Here is a 23411-nt window from a genome sequence, read left to right as displayed (position 1 = left end):
TTCTGGCACACAGGGGAAAGCTATTTGTAGCTGTCTGGAGGTGGGAAAGTTACACCAGACTTATGAAAGCAGGTTATTTTTTTGGCATGTCTCATGAGGCTGTGTATATGCACTCTTCCCTGAGCTCGTCAGGAAAGCCTTGGTCACATGCAGCTCCTCACACATGCTTCAACAGAGGTGGCAAGCAAGTGGAGAGGGTGTAGGGATCATTCACATGCTATACAAGAGGCTTGTTCTTAACCCATTAGAGCACAACAATCTCACAGACTTTCTTTGTGAGGAAACTGGCAGTGATAGTGGGCGGCCATATAGCCAGATCCACTACTTTTTAATGCAGGGACAATGTTTCAGGCAAACCATAGCTAAACAGATGGCATCCCTGTGGCTGTAGAGTGAAAGCATCAGATAGACTGTGCCTAAAGAGTCCAATTTAACGTGGGGCTCAAAGTAAAGACACTGTTTTATTGCATGGGGGCTTGTCAAGTTTGGGCATTTTGATGCACATATTGTAAGTATACAACCAACATCTACAACAATAACAGAGGAACAAATAAAATAAACCTCATACCATGAGGCAAAAAAAAAAAGCAGAATCCTGACTATAGCACCAGTTAGCAGTTTACAAACCCAGCAGTGAAAAGAGAGACGGTCACTTTTGAATGCTTATGAAGAGGGATGAAGTGTGACCCTACCACAGGAAGATGTAATAGAAGCTGTAACATAGGGATCTCTGAATTGCTCCAAGGATGAAACAGACAGGTGGCAGGTACTCTCAGGAGAATTCATTGGGGTTTGCTTATCCTTCCTAACCTCTCCTTCAACCCTTGATTCAGCCTTATTCACACACACAACTATTAACCCAATGCAGAAAACATTTACAGGCAATGCACTAGAGGATATATTCATATCTATATATTTATTTTAATTTAAACTATTTACAGAGAGAAAAGGCAGCCCTTTTTAAGTGAATATATAAAGATTCCAATTTCTCTTTGTGAAGCACTGATTTAGATGCAGACGTTTCAAACTCTGTGTGTGAGCCAATCACCTTGCCTGAGCTTTAGTCCTGCACAAAGAGACACAAAATAACAATCATTTAATCTGACATGCATCTACTCACAAACATACAGACACTGCGCCACACGCACACACAAACTTTAAGGATCCAGAAAATTGGAACATGTTCTTCTCATAGCAGGGAAAAGAAAAGTCTGGAGTGTGAAACAGAAATAATGGCTTAAACATAAAAAAGTATACGACAAAAAAATTAAGTTAGTTTTCTCCCACAGTCCTCTGTAAAATGGCAGAGTCCTCGTTGTGGTCCAGCAGCAGTAGTGGTCATCTTCTTGACAAGATCCATGGTGATCTGCCCCGCTCCTCTCCTCCACCCAGACCCGACCCTTCTCACTCTGGCCATCTCTGTGGTCCCCTGTCGCCAGCCGGGCACATTCATCCAGCAGCAAGCTCGCTTGCCGGGATCCACGGCAGTGTCGCGCCCTCCTCAGCCCGCTGGCGATGAATGGGGGAAACGACAAAAAAAAGAAAAGCCTTTCGTCCAACTCTTCTCTTAAGGAGTCCTACCCAGGGGTGCCTTTGGTCAAAGAGCAGTCAGGCCAAAGTTACAGCGGCAGTACATCATGCCGCTAGAGTCCAGCCAGCTGTCTGTGATGGGGTTGTACCGCTGGACAGTGTTCAGGTAGGATGACCCCGAGTGACCCCCCACCACATAGAGGTAGTTGTCCACGATCGCTGAGCCAACCCCTGGAAAAACATCGATATTATAAAATGGTTATTTCTGGCCATGCAATCTGAATGGTCAACTTCCCTGCATCAAAATAACAAACCTTGTTTGAGTAATTTCCCAACTCACCTGTGCGTGGTTCATTCATGGGCCGACAGGCTGTCCAGTGGTTCTGGTGTGGGTCATACCTCTCAATGCTGGACAGGTGTGATACCCCGTTGTGTCCCCCAACCACAAATATGAACCCTAGCATGACCCCAACACCAAAGTTGATCCGTTTGTCTGCCATGGGAGCTACCATTTCCCAGGCATCCTTGCTGGGGTCATACCGCTCCACACTGCACAGTAAAAAGAGTTGAAGAAATTAAAAATATATTTTTTTCTCTCTCTCATGATTGAAAGGGGGACAGAAACCCTTTCCATGGATGAATCAAAGCCCTTAAAAGGTATTGTGGGGTCTACCATAAATAACCTTTCTGATGTGAGAATTGTCATGTGCAGGAACAAATGGAAGTTGACGGCAGCTTTTCAAGTAGGCCTAGTATTTCAAAACAATATAGGAACCACATGAGCAAAACTGCCTGTTAAAAATCTAATAATTCCACCGCAGATTGACTACATTAAAACATACCTGTTCATATGGGCTGGCCCATAGCCCCCGATGGCATAAACCATGCCATCCAGCACAGCGGTGGCAAAGCAGCTGCGTGACTTGGTCATGGGTGCCACAGGCTGCCACTCCTTCACCTTGGGGACATATTTTTCCACAGACTGTAGGTAATACTGGCCATCGTAGCCCCCTAGGGCATAGAGCTCCCCAGCCAAGACCACCACCCCCAGGGTGCTGCGACACTCTGCCATGCGCTCCACTGTGGACCAGGTGTTGCTGTCAGGGTCCCATCTCTCCACTGTGCTCTCATGTCTCCGGTAGCTAATGCCCTGTCGCATGTGTGTGGCGATGCCACCCACCACATACACCTTCTGGTCCAACACTGCCACTCCAAACTCATAGCGGGGCACACTAAGAGGGGCAAGCCCAATCCATGAGTCCGTCTGAGGGAAGTACATCTCCATGCTACAAGAGAAAGAAATTAGAACATTTGTTACATTTCTTAAATGTATTTCCAATTCACATGAAACATGTGCAAAAAAAAGTTTTGAACTACTGTTTGGGGTTCAGTATTACCTCTCGAGGGTGGCAAAGAGTCCAGCCTTGCCTCCCACAGCAAGTAGCACCTTGGGAGCACAGCGTGACCGTGTAGACAACACCGTCTGGTAAGAGAGCCGGTGCTCAGGCATGAAATGGTATTTGAGGGCCTCGTTGAGCAGGTGCTTGCAGGCGTGGTCATCCCGGATAAGGTGGTTGGCCTCGTAGAGGCGGGTGAGGAACTTAACGCTGAGGAGAGGCAGGCGGACGCAGTGCAGTAGCTGAGCCAGGTACTGCTGCCGCTCAGTCACATCGTACTTGATCCACGACTCCAGGGCGTAGAACACAGTCTCCTCTGTTACCACCTTCAGACAGTCGTTTGACACTATTTCATCCAGCTCTGCACGTGTCAGCTCAAAAAACTCCTCTGTCTGGCACACCTCTTCAAAATTCTGGCAGATGAATTTAGTGGCAGCCAGGCAGAGATCATGGCAGCCATAGGTCTCAGCGAAGCGGGAGATGCCTATACAGTTCCCAGCATCTAGCTGGCTCTCTAGGAAAGAGCAACACTCCTTCAGCACCAGCTTGACCTGGAGCAGGTTAGCAGCTGGCAGTAGGGACTCCACAGTTTCCTGTGAGATGAATACTGTGCCAGTGTAGGCATACTCAACAATGGCCTACAGGAGGGAAAAATAAAAGAATCATGATATGAAAAAGCCAGAAAAGGTGTGCCTTTTAGTAAACACAGTGAAATCTTCAAAATGCTGACAGTTTCATTGACCCTTACTTGTAGCGCAGCCTCGTCAACGCACTGGAACTCCACCTCGGAGGTCTCCTTCTCTGACAGATTTCCCGTGAACATGGCCTTGAAGTAGGGGCTGATGCTCGCCAGCACCACTTTGTGGGCATGGATCTTAGCATCACCCACTCGCAGCACAATGTCGCACAGCTCATGGTCCTGCCGCAACAGCTGGAGGCCTTGCAGCAGCTGCTCAGAGTGGGGCCGCGTCAGACTGGCAAGCATATAGGACTGGGCCTGCTGGTCCATCTTAGGGGGAAAAATGCACATCATTAATATGCTGTCAAATATAAGGGACAAGTACCGTTCAAATTGACATTGTTGCAGCACAATCTCCATGTAAAGATGCAGGACATCCTTTTAAGAGCATCCATTTCAAGAAACAAAAATACAGAACTATGGACAAGTTGAAGGACACTCAAGACCACATTTTCCTCTCCAGGTCAAATCTAAGGGAAAGATTTAGAAGCAACTTGCAAGGAAATAATCTGGCAAGGTGACCCACCTAAGTCATGCCAATACGTCAACTAAATCAAGTACAACATACAATATACACAGTGGCAGTGCACTGCACACCAGATATTATCAGAATGTGTGATGACATGTGTAAACCTGAAAATCACCAAGTTTGATAATATCAGGTAGGCCAATTAGATCTGATGAATAGCGAATGGCATCGCAAAACTGTCCTGATGAAAGATGACAATGCAACCGATTTTTTTTCTTACGGTGAAATTCAGTTTAAACTGATAATAATCCTCACATTTAAAAATACGTGTTATTTCACGCTAGTTAGGCTAATCTAGTTAGCTAATAACCCCGGTTACTAAATAATAGTTACATGTAACATGTAGCTAGCTATGCAATTAGTATCTAGCATCTTTGCAGCACAGACAAGGCTTGAGTGACGCCTCAAAACCGCAAGGCTCAGCTAACTGTCAAATGTTGTTAGCAAGCTAGTCTACCATTGCTTAGCTAGCTACCGTAGCTATAACTCAGCTGAGCGAGCAAACATGCTAACATTGCTAGTAGCCAGCTAGTTACCTAGCACAACATCAGAATCTATTTGCCAAATCTCGGTGCTCAAATTCATTCAAAACTCGTCAACGGCCTGTAATGAATACAAACGTAATAAACAAACACAACATTTCTCAAACTACGAGTAACATTCGCTTACTAGTTTAGCCAGCTATCTAGACATCTAATATGGCTAGTAACGTTAGTTAGCTAGCTAACTGCCTTCGCGTCGTCGGTCCACTTTCTTAGCATCATCAGCCTTGCAAGCCACAAAAGTACTGTTCAGATTTTTCAGATTCGCTGATGAATATTGTATTTATTTTACAACATAGTAATAATGGCGTAGCCTGCAATAACCAGGCTATCGGATGTACGAGGAGTTTGCGGCCTCGTGTGAGAAATTACAATTACAAGGGCATGTTATGTCCAATGCAATGCATTGGCACTGCAGAGCACCCCAGTGCAATTTTGCTGCTAAAAATAAACACAGTACTAAGCAAGCTATACATTGATCTCCAGCTAGTTGAGTGGTAATCAATTGTGAAGTTTGATAGCTATTAGATGTGTTCAAACATTTACAAGAATGTGCAAGGGAGACAAACCTGTGTTGCGCGTCAGATGTGCCGACAATATCTATTTTTATTGCAGTAGCGGCAGGAACCCCAGCGTCAGTCAGGAAAACAAACGCCAAACACTTTATGGTGCGTAACTTCCGGGAGCACGCGGGCTACTTCAAAGGGAATGGCTATTTTGCACACGTTTAACATTTATCGTCTTTTTTTTGTGCACAACCATAATACAACATACAAGTTAGGGGTGAGATAGAAGGGAAAGAAGGCAATACCCAACAACGTGTGAATAAAAAAAAGTATCAATACAAAAAATCATATCAATGACATTACGTGTTTGATGTATATAATTGACACATTTTATGACAATTACAAGAATTTGCACATACAGGGAGGCGACATCGTCATCAGCTTCTCAAGAAGTTGCGCTCTTCCTCTAGTGCCCAGCATATCAATCTATGAATCTGTTTTATAATAATTTAATACAACCAGAAAACGTTATAGTCCTTAGAAGGGCTCTGATAACACGATTAGTAATTTATAGTACAAACACAAATTATGATTTAAATGACAACTGTAAAAAAATGTTTTCTCAATCTCAGGCAGCTATTAATTCAAGGAGTACTTTATAGAAATTGTTGAAAGATACATTTACAACTTTATATACATTTAGTGATTAATTCACTCGGTTATTTGTTCATGTGGTGTGGGTGGAATATATATATATATATATATATATATATATATATATATATATATATATATATATATATATTATATTCCATCTGATTCTCAATCTACAACTCGCGTCACCATGGAAGCGGTCCGTTTGTGTCATGTTGTATTCGCCATTTTGATGCTTCTTGGCGTGGGCTACGGCGATGAATGTATCTGCTACAGTGCAGATAGCTAGATTAGCTACAAACATTCGACATAGAATCTCATACTGTTAAGAAGGGATTTCTATGAGTATTATTAATCGGATATTTAACCGAGGAGGTCATTGAGATTTGGAAAACGTTTTCGTACCCCGGACGTCAAATTTGAACGACTAATCGGAATGCGAGGTCCGAATTTGTGTCTGTTTTCTAACTTCGCCAGTTAACGTTAAGTAGTTAGCCAAGCTAGCCAACACCAGGTTGCTACTCAGCCGCAAGCCTTGAAGCCGTAGCTAAAAGCTAGCTATGATATTGGATTCTATGGAAAACATCAATCAGAAGAGGCACTGGCAGCGACTTCGCCCTGACACGCCATTTCTGAATATTGAATGACGTTAGAGGCTATGGAAACATCTAGCGGGCTACCTAGTTACCTATGCAGTTAGCTGAAATACAACAGGCGCTTTCAAATATAACATTCCACGGTGACTTTTTTCGTCATGGCTGTGTAGGGAAAGCACAGCAAGCTACAAGTGGTTTTATTTTCACTCAACGTTGCTTTCACTGTTCACGTTCCAGTTGTCTCGTAGACCAACACAAATAACAGTTATTCATAAGAAGCTGCAAATGTCAAGTATTTTAATGTAATGCATTGACTATGCTTTGAAATGTCTTTCACAATACCAGCTGCCTACAGGTGTAAAACTGATTGTTGAACTGACCATTACCATATAAAGACATATCTGAGTGCAATTGTACTGGACGACAACCACAGTATTGCCACAGTGAAATACAGTGTCGGAGATGATAAATCTAACCACCAAGATGACGAGTCAAAGTAAAGGGCAATATTGCTGTCCTCACATAAATGTGAATGCTTCATTAGATTTTCCCCTTTGACCACATCCAAAGGACCATCAATGATGATTTTTGGATTGATACCGCAGGAGTTACACGAACAGCTCCTAGACCTCAAAAACTACCAAAATCGAACAAATGGTGTGGAACAGCTGAAAAACATCCTCTTTGGATTGGACTTGAAGCCAGTCCCCTCAGACAGTATTGTGGAGTTTATACATTTTCTCCGCAGACTTCTAGATGACAGCAACTTCAAAGTCTTGTACGGCACTTTACAGGTGATAAACCTACTCATCCAGAAATTGGATTATAATGTAGACAAATATTTCAAACAATTAGCGTGTGTGGCTCTGAAAACCCTTGGGGACACCCGCGCTGTCACCAGGAATGAGTATATGAATGTGTTCAGGCAGTTGACTAGAATTGTAGGGCCACAGAAAGTGTTGGACCTTGTCATTGGACATCTGAGACACAAGAACTCCCGGGTCAGAGAGGATGTCATCAACATCATCACAGCAACTATGCTCACCCACCCCAGGAAGGACTTCAACATCCCCAGCCTCTGCTTTGAAGTTGCACCATACCTGGCAGACAGCAAGAAGAAGGTCCGCCATGCAGCTCTAGAACTATTTGCAGTTTTTGACCATTGCCTTGACACAGGGAAAAAGCAGCCCCTAATGAAAGCTGTAGACAGAGTTGAGCTCAATGGGGATGTGGAGGGTCTTATGACAGCTGTGCAAGCAAGAAGAGCCAGGCACATACTTCCCAGACTGTCCTCAGATGGGATGGTGGAGTACGCCCTTGTAATCCCTAAACCAGGACAGCGACGCTCACCACAGTTTGGGTCAGGAGCTGACCTGGAGTGGGTGCTAAATGGTGGGCGGATCAGCAGTGCCAGGAGCATCAGGACAGAACCAGACTCTGACAGGCTGTATCATGGTTATGGAAGCTTGGGCTCCCTCGTTGATGACCTTCCACTGCAGAGGAGAATTGTCAGTGCAGGCAAAGGGAAGAACAAGCTGCCCTGGGAGAGGTCAAGCCTCCCTTCCACAGTGAACACCCAGCCATGCAGTGCCCCTAAGGGGAAATCCTCTGATCAGGTTGGTCATCGATGATGGCAAGGTTACATCAAGCAAAAGTCTGCTGACGACACTGGTCTATCATTTAGCTATTTTGATTTAGCAAAGTGTCATTAGAGAAAGAAATATCAAGACATCCTCTCTTGGCTATATAGGTATAAGAATCTTATTTCCATAGAAGCACCATAATTCCATGGAATAAGGTGCAAATAGAATGTTTGCAACCACCCAAAGTCAAAATCTAGCAAATATTAGTTTGCAAGAACCTAATGAACACGACCCCAAGCATGTCTACACTGAAACAATAACACGCAGTATACTAGATACTGACGAAAGCTTGTGTTAGGACTACAGTGGGGGGAAAAAGTATTTAGTCAGCCACCAATTGTGCAAGTTCTCCCACTTAAAAAGATGAGAGAGGCCTGTAATTTTCATCATAGGTACACGTCAACTATGACAGACAAAATGAGAATTTTTTTTCCAGAAAATCACATTGTAGGATTTTTTATGAATTTATTAGCAAATTATGGTGGAAAATAAGTATTTGGTCACCTACAAACAAGCAAGATTTCTGGCTCTCACAGACCTGTAACTTCTTCTTTAAGAGGCTCCTCTGTCCTCCACTCGTTACCTGTATTAATGGCACCTGTTTGAACTTGTTATCAGTATAAAAGACACCTGTCCACAACCTCAAACAGTCACACTCCAACTCCACTATGGCCAAGACCAAAGAGCTGTCAAAGGACACCAGAAACAAAATTGTAGACCTGCACCAGGCTGGGAAGACTGAATCTGCAATAGGTAAGCAGCTTGGTTTGAAGAAATCAACTGTGGGAGCAATTATTAGGAAATGGAAGACATACAAGACCACTGATAATCTCCCTCGATCTGGGGCTCCATGCAAGATCTCACCCCGTGGGGTCAAAATGATCACAAGAACGGTGAGCAAAAATACCAGAACCACACGGGACCAAAGTAACAAAGCCTACCATCAGTAACACACTACGCCGCCAGGGACTCAAATCCTGCAGTGCCAGACGTGTCCCCCTGCTTAAGCCAGTACATGTCCAGGCCCGTCTGAAGTTTGCTAGAGTGCATTTGGATGATCCAGAAGAGGATTGGGAGAATGTCATATGGTCAGATGAAACCAAAATATAACTTTTTGGTAAAAACTCAACTCGTCGTGTTTGGAGGACAAAGAATGCTGAGTTGCATCCAAAGAACACCATACCTACTGTGAAGAATGGGGGTGGAAACATCATGCTTTGGTGCTGTTTTTCTGCAAAGGGACCAGGACGACTGATCCGTGTAAAGGAAAGAATGAATGGGGCCATGTATCGTGAGATTTTGAGTGAAAACCTCCTTCCATCAGCAAGGGCATTGAAGATGAAACGTGGCTGGGTCTTTCAGCATGACAATGATCCCAAACACACTGCCCGGGCAACAAAGGAGTGGCTTCGTAAGAAGCATTTCAAGGTCCTGGAGTGGCCTAGCCAGTCTCCAGATCTCAACCCCATAGAAAATCTTTGGAGGGAGTTGAAAGTCCGTGTTGCCCAGCGACAGCCCCAAAACATCACTGCTCTAGAGGAGATCTGCATGGAGGAATGGGCCAAAATACCAGCAACAGTGTGTGAAAACCTTGTGAAGACTTACAGAAAACGTTTGACCTGTGTCATTGCCAACAAAGGGTATATAACAAAGTATTGAGAAACTTTTGTTATTGACCAAATACTTATTTTCCACCATAATTTGCAAATAAATTCATTAAAAATCCTACAATGTGATTTTCTGGATTTTTTTTCTCATTTTGTCTGTCATAGTTGACGTGTACCTATGATGAAAATTACAGGCCTCTCTCATCTTTTTAAGTGGGAGAACTTGCACAATTGGTGGCTGACTAAATACTTTTTTCCCCCACTGTATGGATTTCACATGACTGGAAATACAGATATGCATCTGTTGGTCACAGATACCTTAAAAATAAAATGGGCCTCACAATGGGCCTCAGGATCTCGGCACAGTATTTCTGTGCATTTAAATTGCCATCGATAAAATGCAGTTGTGTTCATTGTCCGTAGCTTGTCTGCCCATACCATAACCCCACCACCAGCATGGGGCACTCTGTTGATGATGTTGACATCAGTAAACTGCCCGCCCACATGACGCCATACATAAATATCTTTGTGCATATGCAATTATTTCTGGGATTTTTTTTTTCAGCTCTTGAAACATGAGACCAGCACTTTACATGTTGTGTTTATATTTTTGTTCAGTGTAGTTATGTATTCAGAGATTATGCAAATGTTTCCCTCTAGTTGACATTGATTGGCAATTATTGACTCAGCAATCAAAGTTCACATTTTTCATGGCGTAAAGGGCTTCTAAAATAGATCCAATGCAATGAGTTGCCTTTCAATCAGTCACTGATTGACTGTGTTCCTGGAGTAGCATCTTTCCTATTGACTTCACCATCCACCTCAGGGGCTGTGTTTTAGTTGATTTCTTTGTCTCCACAATCAAAGTCAGAGTGCACTGATTGCAGAGGGCCTGAAAAGGACTGTCACATGCCTGCAAGGGCTGCTAGTGTTTTGTTGCCATGACAACAATTTGGTGAGCAGCAAGTTGCCTTGTGGCCTATTAGTAGGAGAGAGATGACAACTAGGATGTCAGTGGTTATCAATCAGGTTAATCTGAATTTGAGATAAGGAAAGGGGGGGGCTCTACCATATTCTGAAGGCAATCAAACTATTTGTTTGATGCCTGATGTGACATTGGACATAAGGCTATTCATGTGTTTGTCATCTCAGAGATGTATTCTCAGGCATTTCAAGTTGTGGTCAATCAGGGAAAATCAAATCACATTTTATTGATCGCATACACATATTTAGCAAATGTTATTGCGAGCAATGTTCCCTCAATTTGTTTTTGGCACAGAGCTAATTTCAGGTCTGCTGAGCGCAAACTTGAACATAGAAAATTCTGTTCAACTTCCGGTGCGTGTTTACTGTGAACGCTGAGGCTGTACCCGCTTTAAGTTACAGTTTTAACAGTGGCCAAGTAGGCTGCTGTGGCTATTTGATCATAATCATAATGGAAATAGCTGTTCTTTCAGTAGCAGCAAATATATGGTGTTCAATGTAGGCCTACATTCCATGAGACGTTTGGGAAAAAACATGCAGGGTTTGACATTAACCTGTTTATCCACTTGTCCTTCAGACAAGAGGGGACTGAAAATGTTCTTTGATGTAAGAAACCACTTTACAAAATAAAATTCATTATTATTCCCATAACATTATTAGAGAGAAACAGACAAATTATGCTACCCTCTGCCTATTGGCTACTTAGTTTATTCAAAACCGTCTCAAAATAGAACACTGCCCCTTTAAGACATAAAAAAAAGCTATTTACCTGACTCGCTTTTCAAAGATGGCTAGAATGCACACATTTTATGCTCTTGTAGGAAGCAACCACTCCCCCATTGTTGACTAGAAATTAGCGATAACTGGACGAATAACTCATTAACTAGCAGAGAATATGAACAAATGTGCACAGCTCTCGCTATGATATCAAAACAAGCGCATCTACTCGCGACTGCTCATGCTATGAACACAGTCCAGTTCAAAGTGAATGGCACAGATCCATAGATGGCAATGGCTGTTTGCATATGGGCCTACTGCAGCTCTGATTGGTTATGGCGCACAGGTCTGTGTAGAGTAGGAGCCTGAGTCTTGGATGTCAATGCAATAGAATCCTACTCCAATGGGCTCTGCCTACAAGAAAATCTCTTGCACAGTTTTGCATACAAAGTCTTGCATAGTTCGTTTTGTTTCGGTATGTTATATTGAAAGTTTCTAATATTGCGTTGATTCGAGCACAATTCCCGCAGTAGAGCGAAACGTTGATAGTGTTAACTAAAGGGTAAAACTCTGGAAAGTTGAGTGAAGTTCAACCTCGTGCTTCTCTGCGCGGGGTGATATTTCTTCTGCACGGCAGTCCGAGGGGAGCTGCACACCAGCGCAGCTTAGAGGGAACATTGATTGCTGGTGTAGTGAAATGCTTGTGTTGCTAGCTCCAACAGTGCAGTAATATCTAACAATACACACAAATCTAAAAAAGTTGAATGGAATTAAGAAATATAGAAATATTAAGACGAGCTGTGTCGGAGTCCGTAGTACAAATATATGTGTGTGAGTGATGGGATGTATAGACATGGATAGAATATGTAGTATATCTGAAGAATACGTAGGATAATAATGTAACTTAGGCCTACTGTACGTCAATAGAGGGTGGATACATATCTATTGCATGATCCACATTAGACAGAAAAGGTGAGACTACAGATTTGAGTGCTTGGAGGAGACAAGTACCTAATATTACAGGGCACCTGCTTCTCAATGAGTGATAATCCAAAGAGCTTTCTCTGTGTTGCTGGGTGGAACCCCTGGCTACAATGGGTTTACTCCAAGATCATCTCATCAGGGAAGTCAATTTGCTAATCTGCTCGTTTCATTCTCTCAGATACTGAAACACCCAGCTGTCAGTGTCAGACAGTGGCATAGGTTCGTAGTGGGGAAACACTCGCCATCTTCCCTGTTTGGCATAACAGAGAGTAGCCTACTTAGACTACTGAACTGTAGTCGCAAAGATGCAACAAAAGGATAGGCATTGCTCTCAGATGAAGATCTGCGGGGGAGATATCCCAGCAGTGGCACCCTGTCACAGAGACTGGTGTGGATAACAGACTAAAGATCTGGTTTCACCCCCCCCTCCCCCCTCCCCCCTCCCAAGACGCTGACTGTAGACTAGATGGGAGGGGCTGGCTGGCATATTTTATTAATCTCTTCATTCACGGGACTATGTCGTGTGGATTGCAGAAACAATCACTGATGTCTGTCTCAGCAATCTTGATGTTGTTGTAATGAAATGTGAAGGTGAAGTTAAAAAACAACTTGATTGAATTATGTTTTTAAACCTATTAATTCCTATGGTTTTGAATGTGAAACCCCTCTCACAGATGATCCCTTTCCCTTGTAGCAGTATGCCACCAGAATGTCTGGGAAAGAATACACTGTGCAAAAAGTTTCAGTGAGCATTCAGGTACTTTCAAAGGCAAAGCATTGCAATTTGCAAGAATGACCTTCATTGATCACAATAGTTGAAAACTAGGCCTACTTGTTCAAAGAGGCGTTTTGTTTGCTCTGTGCACCAAAGTAATTCTGTAAACCTTATGTTTACAGAAGTCCCAGTCTCCCAGCAATATCTTTGCCACACAACACACTTGTATTCAGAGGGGGCTTTAAACTTAATTCGCAATGCATGTGAAGATATCATAGGACCCGTAGCGACTGTGGAACATCAACCACATACCTCCCTAGTGTTGATTAAGATCCCAGTGGGTTCATCTGATGGCAATGTGAGTTGCTTTTAATCAGATAGCCGTGAGATGGATCTCAACACGCTGTCTGAGGGAAGCTTTGGTGTTTGAGGTGAGAACTGCTCATCACTCTTCTTACCTCAGCGATCTATTTTACTGAGGCTAACAAATGTGCCATGGCTACACCTTTAAAAGTTTAATAAGCGTAGTACATGTCATTGAAGTAGACAGACGTCAATTTGAAGTTTGCGTCTATACACTGACAGAATCCCAGAGCGCACAGTTTGTCTGAGCTAAATCGCTGCAACATTCCTTTGTTGAGACCAATGGATGAAATTACATTTGATCCATGGTAGGCTCTCTATGTTTTCAAATAACCGTTTATGTTTGACATGTGAACTTGACCCAGTATTGTGGCTTTCAGTGATGGATAATTGTCACCATTGTTACCCCCTGATTTTATCTCCTCAGGTCATCAGTGAAGACTGCCTGTCCCATTCCCGGAAGCTGAGTCCGGAGACATATGTCCCCAGTTTCGGTAAGTGCCCACTTCTGTCGCTTGCATGCATCAAGAGCTACCGCACAAGCTGACAAGGTGCAGTTCAGTTGTTGTCAGTGCCGAAGTTAGCCAGGCTAAACCAGCTTTGAATAGGATTATCACACAGAGTCAATGGATCCATACCATTGCACGTCACTCAGAGCACCGGCATGACTGAGTAGACAGAAGAGTGCCATGCAGGTCTCGCGCAACGAGGATTAAACAAATTCATAGCCGTTGGTTATTGCCGTGCATTATAGGGAAATAATGGACACTCTAGAATGCCGTTTAAGCCAATCAGAAACGAGTATTTAACAATGCCATGGTGTAATTGCCTACATTTTGCTGCTATTGTTGGCAAGAGATTGTGTACACAAGACAAGTACCAATCAAGCCCAATATGGACATTAACATGCTTCAAAATAATTCACCCTTGAAATCCTAACCCCTGTTGTGCTCTCCATCTTGAACCGGTATAAAAATGTCTCTACAAGAATGCATAGGTAGGTAGAGCGTTGTGTAATGTATGGTGACAATATATGGAGGTGTCCTTGAAGTGAGGGGGTGGTTCTTTCTCTAAACATGGTTGATGTGTCAGTGGGAGTCAGTCACTCCTCTTCATGTTCCTGCTGTTTAGCGCCAATGCCATTCGTAGGCGTTCAATAAATAGACACTTAATATGAGACATGGAGGCTGGCATTGAGAATGAGTTGTTGAGAATGCATTCAGTTAGTACTAAACCTTGATCTGGTTCTCACTATGAAAACAGTGTGATCAAATACAGTGGGGAGAACAAGTATTTGATACTTTTATTTATTTATTTTATTTCACCTTTATTTAACCAGGTAAGCCAGTTGAGAACAGGTTCTCATTTACAACTGCGACCTGGCCAAGATAAAGCAAAGTAGTGCAATAAAAACAACACAGAGTTACATATGGGGTAAAAAAAAAACATAAAGTCAGAAATACAACAGAAAATATATATACAGTGTGTGCAAATATAGCAAGTTATGGAGGTAAGGCAATAAATAGGCTATAGTGCAGAATAATTACAATAGTATTAACACTGGAATGCTAGATGTGCAAGAGATTATGTGCAAATAGAGATACTGGGGTGCAAAAGAGCAAAATAAATAACAATATAGGGATGAGGTAGTTGGGTGGGCTAATTTCAGATGGGCTGTGTACAGGTGCAGTGATCGGTAAGGTGCTCTGACAACTGATGCTTAAAGTTATTGAGGGAGATAAGAGTCTCCAGCTTCAGAGATTTTTGCAATGCCGATTTTGCAGGTTTTCCTACTTACAAAGCATGTAGAGGTCTGTAATTTTTATCATAGGTACACTTCAACTGTGAGAGACGGAATCTAAAACAAAAATTCAGAAAATCACATTGTATGATTTTTAAATAATTCATTTGCATTTTATTGCATGACATAAGTATTTGATCACCTACCAACCAGTAAGAATTCCGGCTCTCACAGACCTGTTCGTTTTTCTTTAAGAAGCCCTCCTGTTCTCCACTCATTACCTGTATTAACTGCACCTGTTTGAACTCGTTACCTGTATAAAAGACACCTGTCCACACACTCAATCAAACAGACTCCAACCTCTCCACAATGGCCAATACCAGAGAGCTGTGTAAGGACATCAGGGATTAAATTGTAGACCTGCACAAGGCTGGGATGGGCTACAGGACAATAGGCAAGCAGCTTGGTGAGAAGTGTCGTAGAAATATTTGACTAATAATGAATCAACTCAAAAATATCTCTCAAGACACCAGAGCTTGTGAATCCAAGAATAAGACTTTATTGCATAACAAAGCCGAGCTTGCTCCATGGAACAACTGTCTCTCTCTGGCTTAGACATCCCTTTTATACTTACACACAAATGAACAAACATGCGTACATTCCTAACTTATTTTAGTTCTGCACCTTCTTTTTCAACGTCCAGCTGTCACACAATGTCCACTCCAAAAGGTCATGAATGCTTTTTTCTATATGAAGCCTCTCATTCTATCATTCTATTGGCTGCGTGGCTTAGGCCCCTTCTTAAAAAAGAACTAATGTAATGCATACCATGTGTCCATAACAAGCCCATGGGCCACAGTTTGAGAGCCCCTGCGACAGAGCACATATATTCATTTAAACATATTCATGCTTATTACTAATATTATTATTTTACCTTTGACCTCTCCCTACATTTGCCTTAATGATACATAAAATAATACCATAGAAGGCAACAACTGTTGGCGCAATTATTAGAAAATGGAAGAAGTTCAAGATGACGGTCAATCACCCTCGGTCTGGGGCTCCATGCAAGATCTCACCTCGTGGGGCATCAATGATCATGAGGAAGGTGAGGGATCAGCCCAGAACTACACGGCAGGACCTGGTCAATGACCTGAAGAGAGCTGGGACCACAGTCTCAAAGAAAACCATTAGTAACACACTACGCCGTCATGGATTAAAATCCTGCAGCGCACGCAAGGTCCCCCTGCTCAAGCCAGCGCATGTCCAGGCCCGTCTGAAGTTTGCCAATGACCATCTGGATGATCCAGAGGAGGAATGGGAGAAGGTCATGTGGTCTGATGAGACAAAAATAGAGCTTTTTGGTCTAAACTCCACTCGCCGTGTTTGGAGGAAGAAGAAGGATGAGTAGAACCCCAAGAACACCATCCCAACCGTGAAGCATGGAGGTGGAAACATCATTCTTTGGGGATGCTTTTCTGCAAAGGGGACAGGACGACTGCACCGTATTGAGGGGAGGATGGATGGGGCCATGTATCGCGAGATCTTGGCCAACAACCTCCTTCCCTCAGTAAGAGCATTGAAGATGGGTCGTGGCTGGGTCTTCCAGCAAGACAATGACCCGAAACACACAGTCAGGGCAACTAAGGAGTGGCTCCGTAAGAAGCATCTCAAGGTCCTGGAATGGCCTAGTCAGTCTCCAGACCTGAACCCAATAGAAAATCTTTGGAGGGAGCTGAAAGTCCGTATTGCCCAGCGACAGCCCCGTAACCTGAAGGATCTGGAGAAGGTCTGTATGGAGGAGTGGGCCAAAATCCCTGCTGTAGTGTGTGCAAACCTGGTCAAGAACTACATGAAACGTATGATCTCTGTAATTGCAAACAAAGATTTCTGTACCAAATATTAAGTTCTGCTTTTCTGATGTATCAAATACTTATGTCATGCAATAAAATGCAAATTAATTACTTAAAAATCATACAATGTGATTTTCTGGATTTTTGTTTTAGATTCCGTCTCTCACAGTTGAAGTGTAACTATGATAAAAATTACAGACCTCTACATGCTTTGTAAGTAGGAAAACCTGCAAAATCGGCAGTGTATCAAATACTTGTTCTCCCCACTGTACATTCATTTTCTGTTCTCTGTAGACAGAGGAGAATATATGAGGTATTGATTGTGAGGTAGGAAGGCCAGTAATTGCTAAAGTTGATGAAAGCAATAGTTAGCTACAATAATTTATCAGTTCCTCCACTTTGCAGTCACAGTTGGTTTTTGATCACGGCTACCACCCTGTAAGAGGCTTCCTTCCCATTGCCGTCAACTAGCCCACGTTTGACTCACTCTGAAAAGCCCCAGTCAGACAGCCAGAGGCAGAGTGGTCAGGAGAAAAGATCTCAAAGGAAGGAAAGGACCAGACTAGGTGGGCAAACTAATAGAGATTATACAGTGGATACTGTGTCATAAACATGGTATCATCTCAAGCGGGGATGCTAGCGATAGTACTTAGGTATTAAATTGCCAGGGTCTTTGTGTGCAACTTGACCTCTCATCAAGATGCCTTACAATGAAACAGTGAAGCAGCTCCATGATCTCGCCATCACGGTTGACAACTCCGTTGTGTCCTCCTCCCAGAGTGCAAAGAACCTTGGCGTGACCCTGGACAACACCCTGTCGTTCTCCGCTAACATCAAAGCGGTGACCCGATCCTGTAGGTTCATGCTCTACAACATTCGCAGAGTACGACCCTACCTTACACAGGAAGCGGCACAGGTCCTAATCCAGGCACTTGTCATCTCCCGTCTGGATTACTGCAACTCGCTGTTGGCTGGGCTCCCTGCCTGTGCCATTAAACCCCTACAACTCATCCAGAACGCTGCAGCCCGTCTGGTGTTCAACCTTCCCAAGTTCTCTCATGTCACCCCGCTCCTCACGTCACACTCCACTGGCTTCCAGTTGAAGCCCGCATCTGCTACAAGACCATGGTGCTTGCCTACGGAGCTGTGAGGGGAACGGCACCTCCGTACCTTCAGGCTCTGATCAGTCCCTACACCCAAACGAGGTCATTGCGTTCATCCACCTCTGGCCTGCTGGCCCCCCTACCTCTGCGGAAGCACAGTTCCCGCTCAGCCCAGTCAAAACTGTTCGCTGCTCTGGCACCCCAATGGTGGAACAAGCTCCCTCACGACGCCAGGACAGCGGAGTCACTCACCACCTTCCGGAGACACTTGAAACCCCACCTCTTTAAGGAATACCTGGGATAGGATAAAAGTAATCCTTCTATTTATTTTTTACTTATTGGCAAATCACGATATATATCTCGATTTCTTGAATGTTTTCTCTAAATAAGCTTTGTTGTAAACATTTCAAAGGTCAAATACACTGCATTTCAAACAGTCAGCAATAATCTAATAAATTCAGGGTTTGTGAAATTATATCTAGGCCAAATATAAGCCTTCCACAACCATAAGACCCACTAATAATTACATTATTTTATCAAAATAGTGTAACCTGCTTTTTTCCAATAATCACAGATCTCTGTCTTTCAAGGATGTCTATGAAAATGGCCTTTTTGTAAAAAAAGATAACCAGAACCATGCATAATGCACATTCACTGATAATGACTAACTTCTTGTAGCAGGCATTATAGAAAATTAACACTTAACACAGGTTTCATAAACAATCTCTCAAGCACAAGCCCCCGTGCTAGGGAGTAGCCAGCTAATCTTTATATTTCAAGTTTAGCCAACTTGGATCTATTCGCTAGCTAACAAGGTAGAACAGTTGAATTGTTATGAACACACCCTTCTGTCTGTCTCCAACTGTTTGAACAGCATGTTAGCCTGTCCACTTTGTTTAGATGTTGAAATCAAGTGGCCTACCTTATTTCTCAGAATGAGAACAAGTTGCCAATTCCTTATACACTGAGTGTACAAAACATTATGAACTCTTTCTATGACATAGACTGACCAGGTGAAAGCTATGATCCCTTATTGATGTCACTTGTTAAATCCACTTCAATCAGTGTAGATGAAGGGGAAGAGACAGGTACATTTTTTTTTTTTTTAAGCCTTGAGACAATTGAGACATGGATTGTGTGTGTGTGCCATTGAGGGTAAATCGGCAAAACAAAAGATTTAAGTGCCTTTGAACGGGGTATGGTAGTAGGTGCCAGGCACACTCATTTGTCAAGAACTGCAACGCTGCTGGGTTTTTCATTGTCAACAGTTTCCCATGTGGGAAAAATTGAGCATTCATTTTCCAGAATCAATGTTCACTGATACTCCTGTTTTAGTAGTGTCTGCTCTGTGCACACTTTGAGGAGTTGATACATAAAAAGGGTATCGTTAGAAAGGTTAACTACTCCTCTATTACAGTAAAATAATGTCTCAATGTCTTTCGGTGTCCAAATTACCGATTCTGTTGGACCAAACCTCAAATGCAATTAGTGATTTGAAACCGCTTGTCAGAGAGGAAGAAGTGATCTCTCATTTAGTTGTGAGTGGCAGGGGGAGGGGGTTGGTGTGTGTGAGTAAATGGGAAGGTGCACACAGCACAGAAAGAGCGAAGGAGACGAGACCAAAAAGACAACATGAGAACAAGCGGGCATAAACGCTCAGACATACGAAAAATATACAGGCATCGCTCTAAAAACGTAAATTATCATTAATAAAATTAATTCGATATATTGCCCATCCCTACGGTATACCTATGTAATCTAACACAATGCTGAATGTAGTACTCTAAGTGAAGACTATTGAATCAGGTGTCTTGGGAATTTGAAATGAGTCCAAAATATTGTACAAGACTTTGCTAAAGTAGCCTACAAATAATGTAAAATGATAATGCAATATTCCTGCTGTATGTTTTTTGCTAGTAAAGCATGCAGTGGAATACAAAAGTAAAACTTGTGTGTGTGAGTTATAAGTGTTTCGGGGTGGGGAGTGTGTAGCCACTGTTTACAAGATCAGCCTGTGCTCGCAGGCAAGACTGGACTTGGCTCTTTTTACAGCAGGCTACAGAACACGGCAGCAACTTTTACTGCACAGTATGAACAAATAGTGTCCGAACAAATGTCCCCCTCCGCTGCTCTCTCATAAAATCTGTTTTCCAACGTTACTGAACGAATGGGTTTGTCAATGGATGTTTTAACTAAGCTTTGGCTTAGCCAAAGGTATTAAACCTAGACAGAATAATTTATCAAGTGAAACAAACTAGGATCAGATGACATTCCCCTGCCAGGCACTGGGCTCACAAGCCAGCCTGACCTCAGCTTTAGCTTGGCCTCAATGAAGAGGACTCCATTGACCATATCACTTTGAAACTAAACATGAGTTGCTGAAGCCCCCAGCAACCAGTCATCATATTGTATTGATAGACAATATATTATGGTTATGTGGTACGCTACAGTAATAGCTGATTCGTTGTCCTCTAGGTTCTGCAGAGCCCCATAAACCCCTGTCCTCTAGGAGGGAATCCCCGAGACGCTTAAGAAGAAGTGGGAGCCTTGACTTGGACCCTGACATCTTTAAATCTACCAACTTCTCTGATGCAGAGGGAGGTGAGGAAGTCTTTACTCTGCTCAGCCTATGTGCCTTCTACAGAACAGTTTCATTGAAAGGGTCATTGAAAGGTAACTGAAGGATCTTTGTGTTGCAGTGGTACACAAGGCCCATCTCCTCCCTGGGACCTCCAGCTTTGAGCGCACCTTCTCCAACCCCTCGGCCCAGGGCACCTTCCTACTGCCCTCCTACCCTCTAGCTACACTCCCTGGGGGCCGGCTGACCCCAACACTGTCCCGCCGCCGCGCTGACTCCTCACTGTCAATGTCCAACACTTGGCCCAACAAGAGAGAGAGCAGCCCCCAAAGACGAGACCCCAGCCCCTGGAAAGACATATCAAGTATGGGTCTGGTATCTACTGCATATTGGGTAGATCTTGATAGTCATGTAATTTAGTTGAGGCATGTTGTTGAGTGCTTTCTTTGTCCCCACAGGTGAATTCTCATCCAGCAGGTGTTCTCCACAGCCTCTCCGTGCCTCTCTGGTGAGCTCCTCATCTACCTCGTCTTTCCGTCAGGCTCTGAGTGGGATGCGGAACGTGCTGCCTGTCTCCCCATCCCCAGGGCTTCCCCTGCCAGAGCGGGGCCAGTCTCAGAATGGCCAGCGGTCTAGTCCTCTAGCTCCATCTCCATCCAGCCTGCAGGACCACCTGTCTGAGAGGAACCTTCACCTAGATCTGGATCACCTCAGCCTGCAGGACCAAGACCAGGAAGAGGACCCCCTGGACCGGCAGGAGGTCAGGATCAATGTTTTACACACAAGGCTATGCTTAGTGAAGTCTCCAGATGTATTTAGCTAGGACACTGTCTTAAAGCTACCATCTTGCCATCTGGCCATCAGGGATTTATTCATATCTGTACTCAGGATAACTCAGTGCATGAATATGGAATGTGGATCATGTTTCCCCTTCATTAGTGCAGTGGTGGTGAAATGGGTCATATTTGGGACTAAGTATCTGTGATGTAATGTTAGTGCTGGGTGAGTAGTACTTGACATCTAAATTGTCATGGATATAACACCCATGCATAAAATATTATCTGTATGCACAGAACCCTCTTGCCTTGCTCTCAGGTTGCTGATGAGCTAATGTGTTGATGTTTATAGATGCTGAACTCCCTGCGCTCCCTGCGCTGCAGCGCAGCTAAGAAGAAGGCCAAGGTGAGTCTGAGTGGCTCAGGCTCAGACCCAGATAGCCCAGACTCAGCCATGAAACTGGAGCTGGCTCTGGACTCCCCCTCTCACAACTCCCCCACCGTCACCAGCCCAGCCAGCGAGAGCGGCCTCTCCAGCCTCTACTCACCCCCAAACGCCACCCTCAATGGCACCAAAACCAGGTACTAGATTCTAAGACCTAAGTAGACAACCAGTAGACTCTTGAACTAAGTTGAACCAAATTAGATCCTGTTTCAAGAATTATTGGGGGCAAATGGGTCATGCTATGATGGTCACACTTTCAAGACACACACACCAAGGTATGATGGATCTGATTTCCCTCTTGATGACTCACCTCTGACCTCTTTCAAAAGCCCTGGGAATTCTGCCTCCTCCTCAACAAAGCCTCACATTGCTAGAGTGCCTTCTGCTAAGCTGAGGTCTTCCGTCTCCATGGACTTCAGTGCCCTTCAAGGTACAGTGAGGATTTAACATGTAAAAGGATCTCTCTTATTACTGGCTGAGTCATTGTTTCTATTTAGCTCAAATGGTGTTTGTGTGTTTTCTCCACCAGGCTTTCCACTCAGAGATAAAATCACACCTGAAGTGAGTGTGGTTGGTCAAAGAGTCACCTACTCGAACGGACCAATGGAACCTGAGGAAGAGGACCGGACTACAGAATACTCTCCACCCCCAAGTAGACTAGCCTGCCGCGAGCCAATCAGAGCCCTGAGGCCTGCCAAAGGTCAGTCACTGGAGGAGGTCTGCTCCATTGAGGCATATCGTTGTCTAAAAACAATGTATTTTCATTATGTTTGCAATTTGTTGTTTGTCCAATACTACACTGAACAAAAATATAAACACAACATGTAAAGTGTTGCTCCCATGTTTCATGAGCTGAAATAAAATATCCCAGAAAGTTTCCATACGCACAAAAAGCTTATTTCTCTAAAATGTTGTGCATAAATTAGTTTACATCCCTGTTAGTGAGCATTTCTCCTTTGCCAAGATAATCCATCCACCTGACAGGTGTGGCATATCAAGAAGCTGATTAAACAGCATGATCATTACACAGGTGCACCTTGTACTGGGGACAATAAAAGGCCACTCTAAAATGTGCAGTTTTGTCACACAACACAATGCCACAGATGTGTCAAGTTTAGAGGGAGCATGCAATTGGCATGCTGGCTGCAGGAATGTCCTTCAGAATGTTCATTTCTCTACCATAAGCCACCTCCAACATCGTTTTAGAGAATTTGGCAGTACGTCCAACCGGCCTCACAACCGCAGACCACATGTAACCACGCCAGCCCAGGACCTCCACATCCGGCTTCTTCACCTGCGGGATCATCTGAGACCAGCCACCCGGACACTGTGGGTTTGTACAACTGAATAATTTTTGCACAAACTGTCAGAAACCGTCTCAGGGATGCTCATCTGCGTGCTCGTTGTCC

The 23411-nt window shown here is 43.7% G+C and overlaps 2 protein-coding genes across 3 annotated transcripts in view; one reads left to right on the top strand and one right to left on the bottom strand.

The window, feature by feature from the left end:
• Positions 1-442: 442 nt before the first annotated feature.
• Positions 443-5390, bottom strand: LOC311145484 (kelch-like protein 28). Of its 2 annotated transcripts, none has more exons than XM_084181735.1 (6): positions 5307-5390; positions 3676-3936; positions 2928-3565; positions 2373-2816; positions 1871-2079; positions 443-1761 (listed from the first exon to the last, which is right to left on the bottom strand). In XM_084181735.1, the coding sequence occupies exons 2-6, from the start codon at positions 3934-3936 to the stop codon at positions 1598-1600; spliced, it is 1716 nt and encodes a 571-aa protein (XP_084037861.1). In that variant the 5' UTR covers positions 5307-5390; the 3' UTR covers positions 443-1597. The 2 variants fall into 2 exon arrangements, with proteins under 2 accessions (XP_084037861.1, XP_084037862.1); XM_084181736.1 differs by lacking the exon at positions 5307-5390 and adding an exon at positions 4732-4790.
• A 775-nt stretch (positions 5391-6165) lies between these two features.
• The window catches only part of LOC311145480 (TOG array regulator of axonemal microtubules protein 1-like), a 32283-nt gene continuing 15037 nt past the window's right edge, over positions 6166-23411 (top strand). The window contains exons 1-8 of the mRNA XM_084181724.1: positions 6166-8109; positions 13934-14000; positions 20679-20804; positions 20903-21145; positions 21240-21541; positions 21910-22139; positions 22332-22432; positions 22532-22702. Coding sequence (XP_084037850.1) covers positions 7072-8109; positions 13934-14000; positions 20679-20804; positions 20903-21145; positions 21240-21541; positions 21910-22139; positions 22332-22432; positions 22532-22702 — 2278 coding nt within the window. The 5' untranslated portion in view covers positions 6166-7071. The remainder of the gene's footprint in view (positions 8110-13933; positions 14001-20678; positions 20805-20902; positions 21146-21239; positions 21542-21909; positions 22140-22331; positions 22433-22531; positions 22703-23411) is intronic.

This window comes from Coregonus lavaretus (genome assembly GCF_964263955.1).
Source record: "Coregonus lavaretus genome assembly, chromosome: 18".
NCBI lineage: Eukaryota > Metazoa > Chordata > Actinopteri > Salmoniformes > Salmonidae > Coregonus > Coregonus lavaretus.
The sequence above is the reverse complement of the archived record's forward strand: the minus strand, read 5'-3'. Positions and strand labels throughout refer to the sequence as shown.

Excerpts from the sequence above, each read along its gene's own strand:
- LOC311145484 (XM_084181735.1), bottom strand. The coding sequence starts at position 3,936 with ATGGACCAGCAGGCCCAGTCCTATATGCTTGCCAGTCTGACGCGGCCC. Across the intron at positions 3,566-3,675 it reads TTGACGAGGCTGCGCTACAA|GCCATTGTTGAGTATGCCTA; the intron begins GTAAGGGTCAAT and ends TCCCTCCTGTAG. Across the intron at positions 1,762-1,870 it reads CATGAATGAACCACGCACAG|GGGTTGGCTCAGCGATCGTG; the intron begins GTGAGTTGGGAA and ends ATGTTTTTCCAG.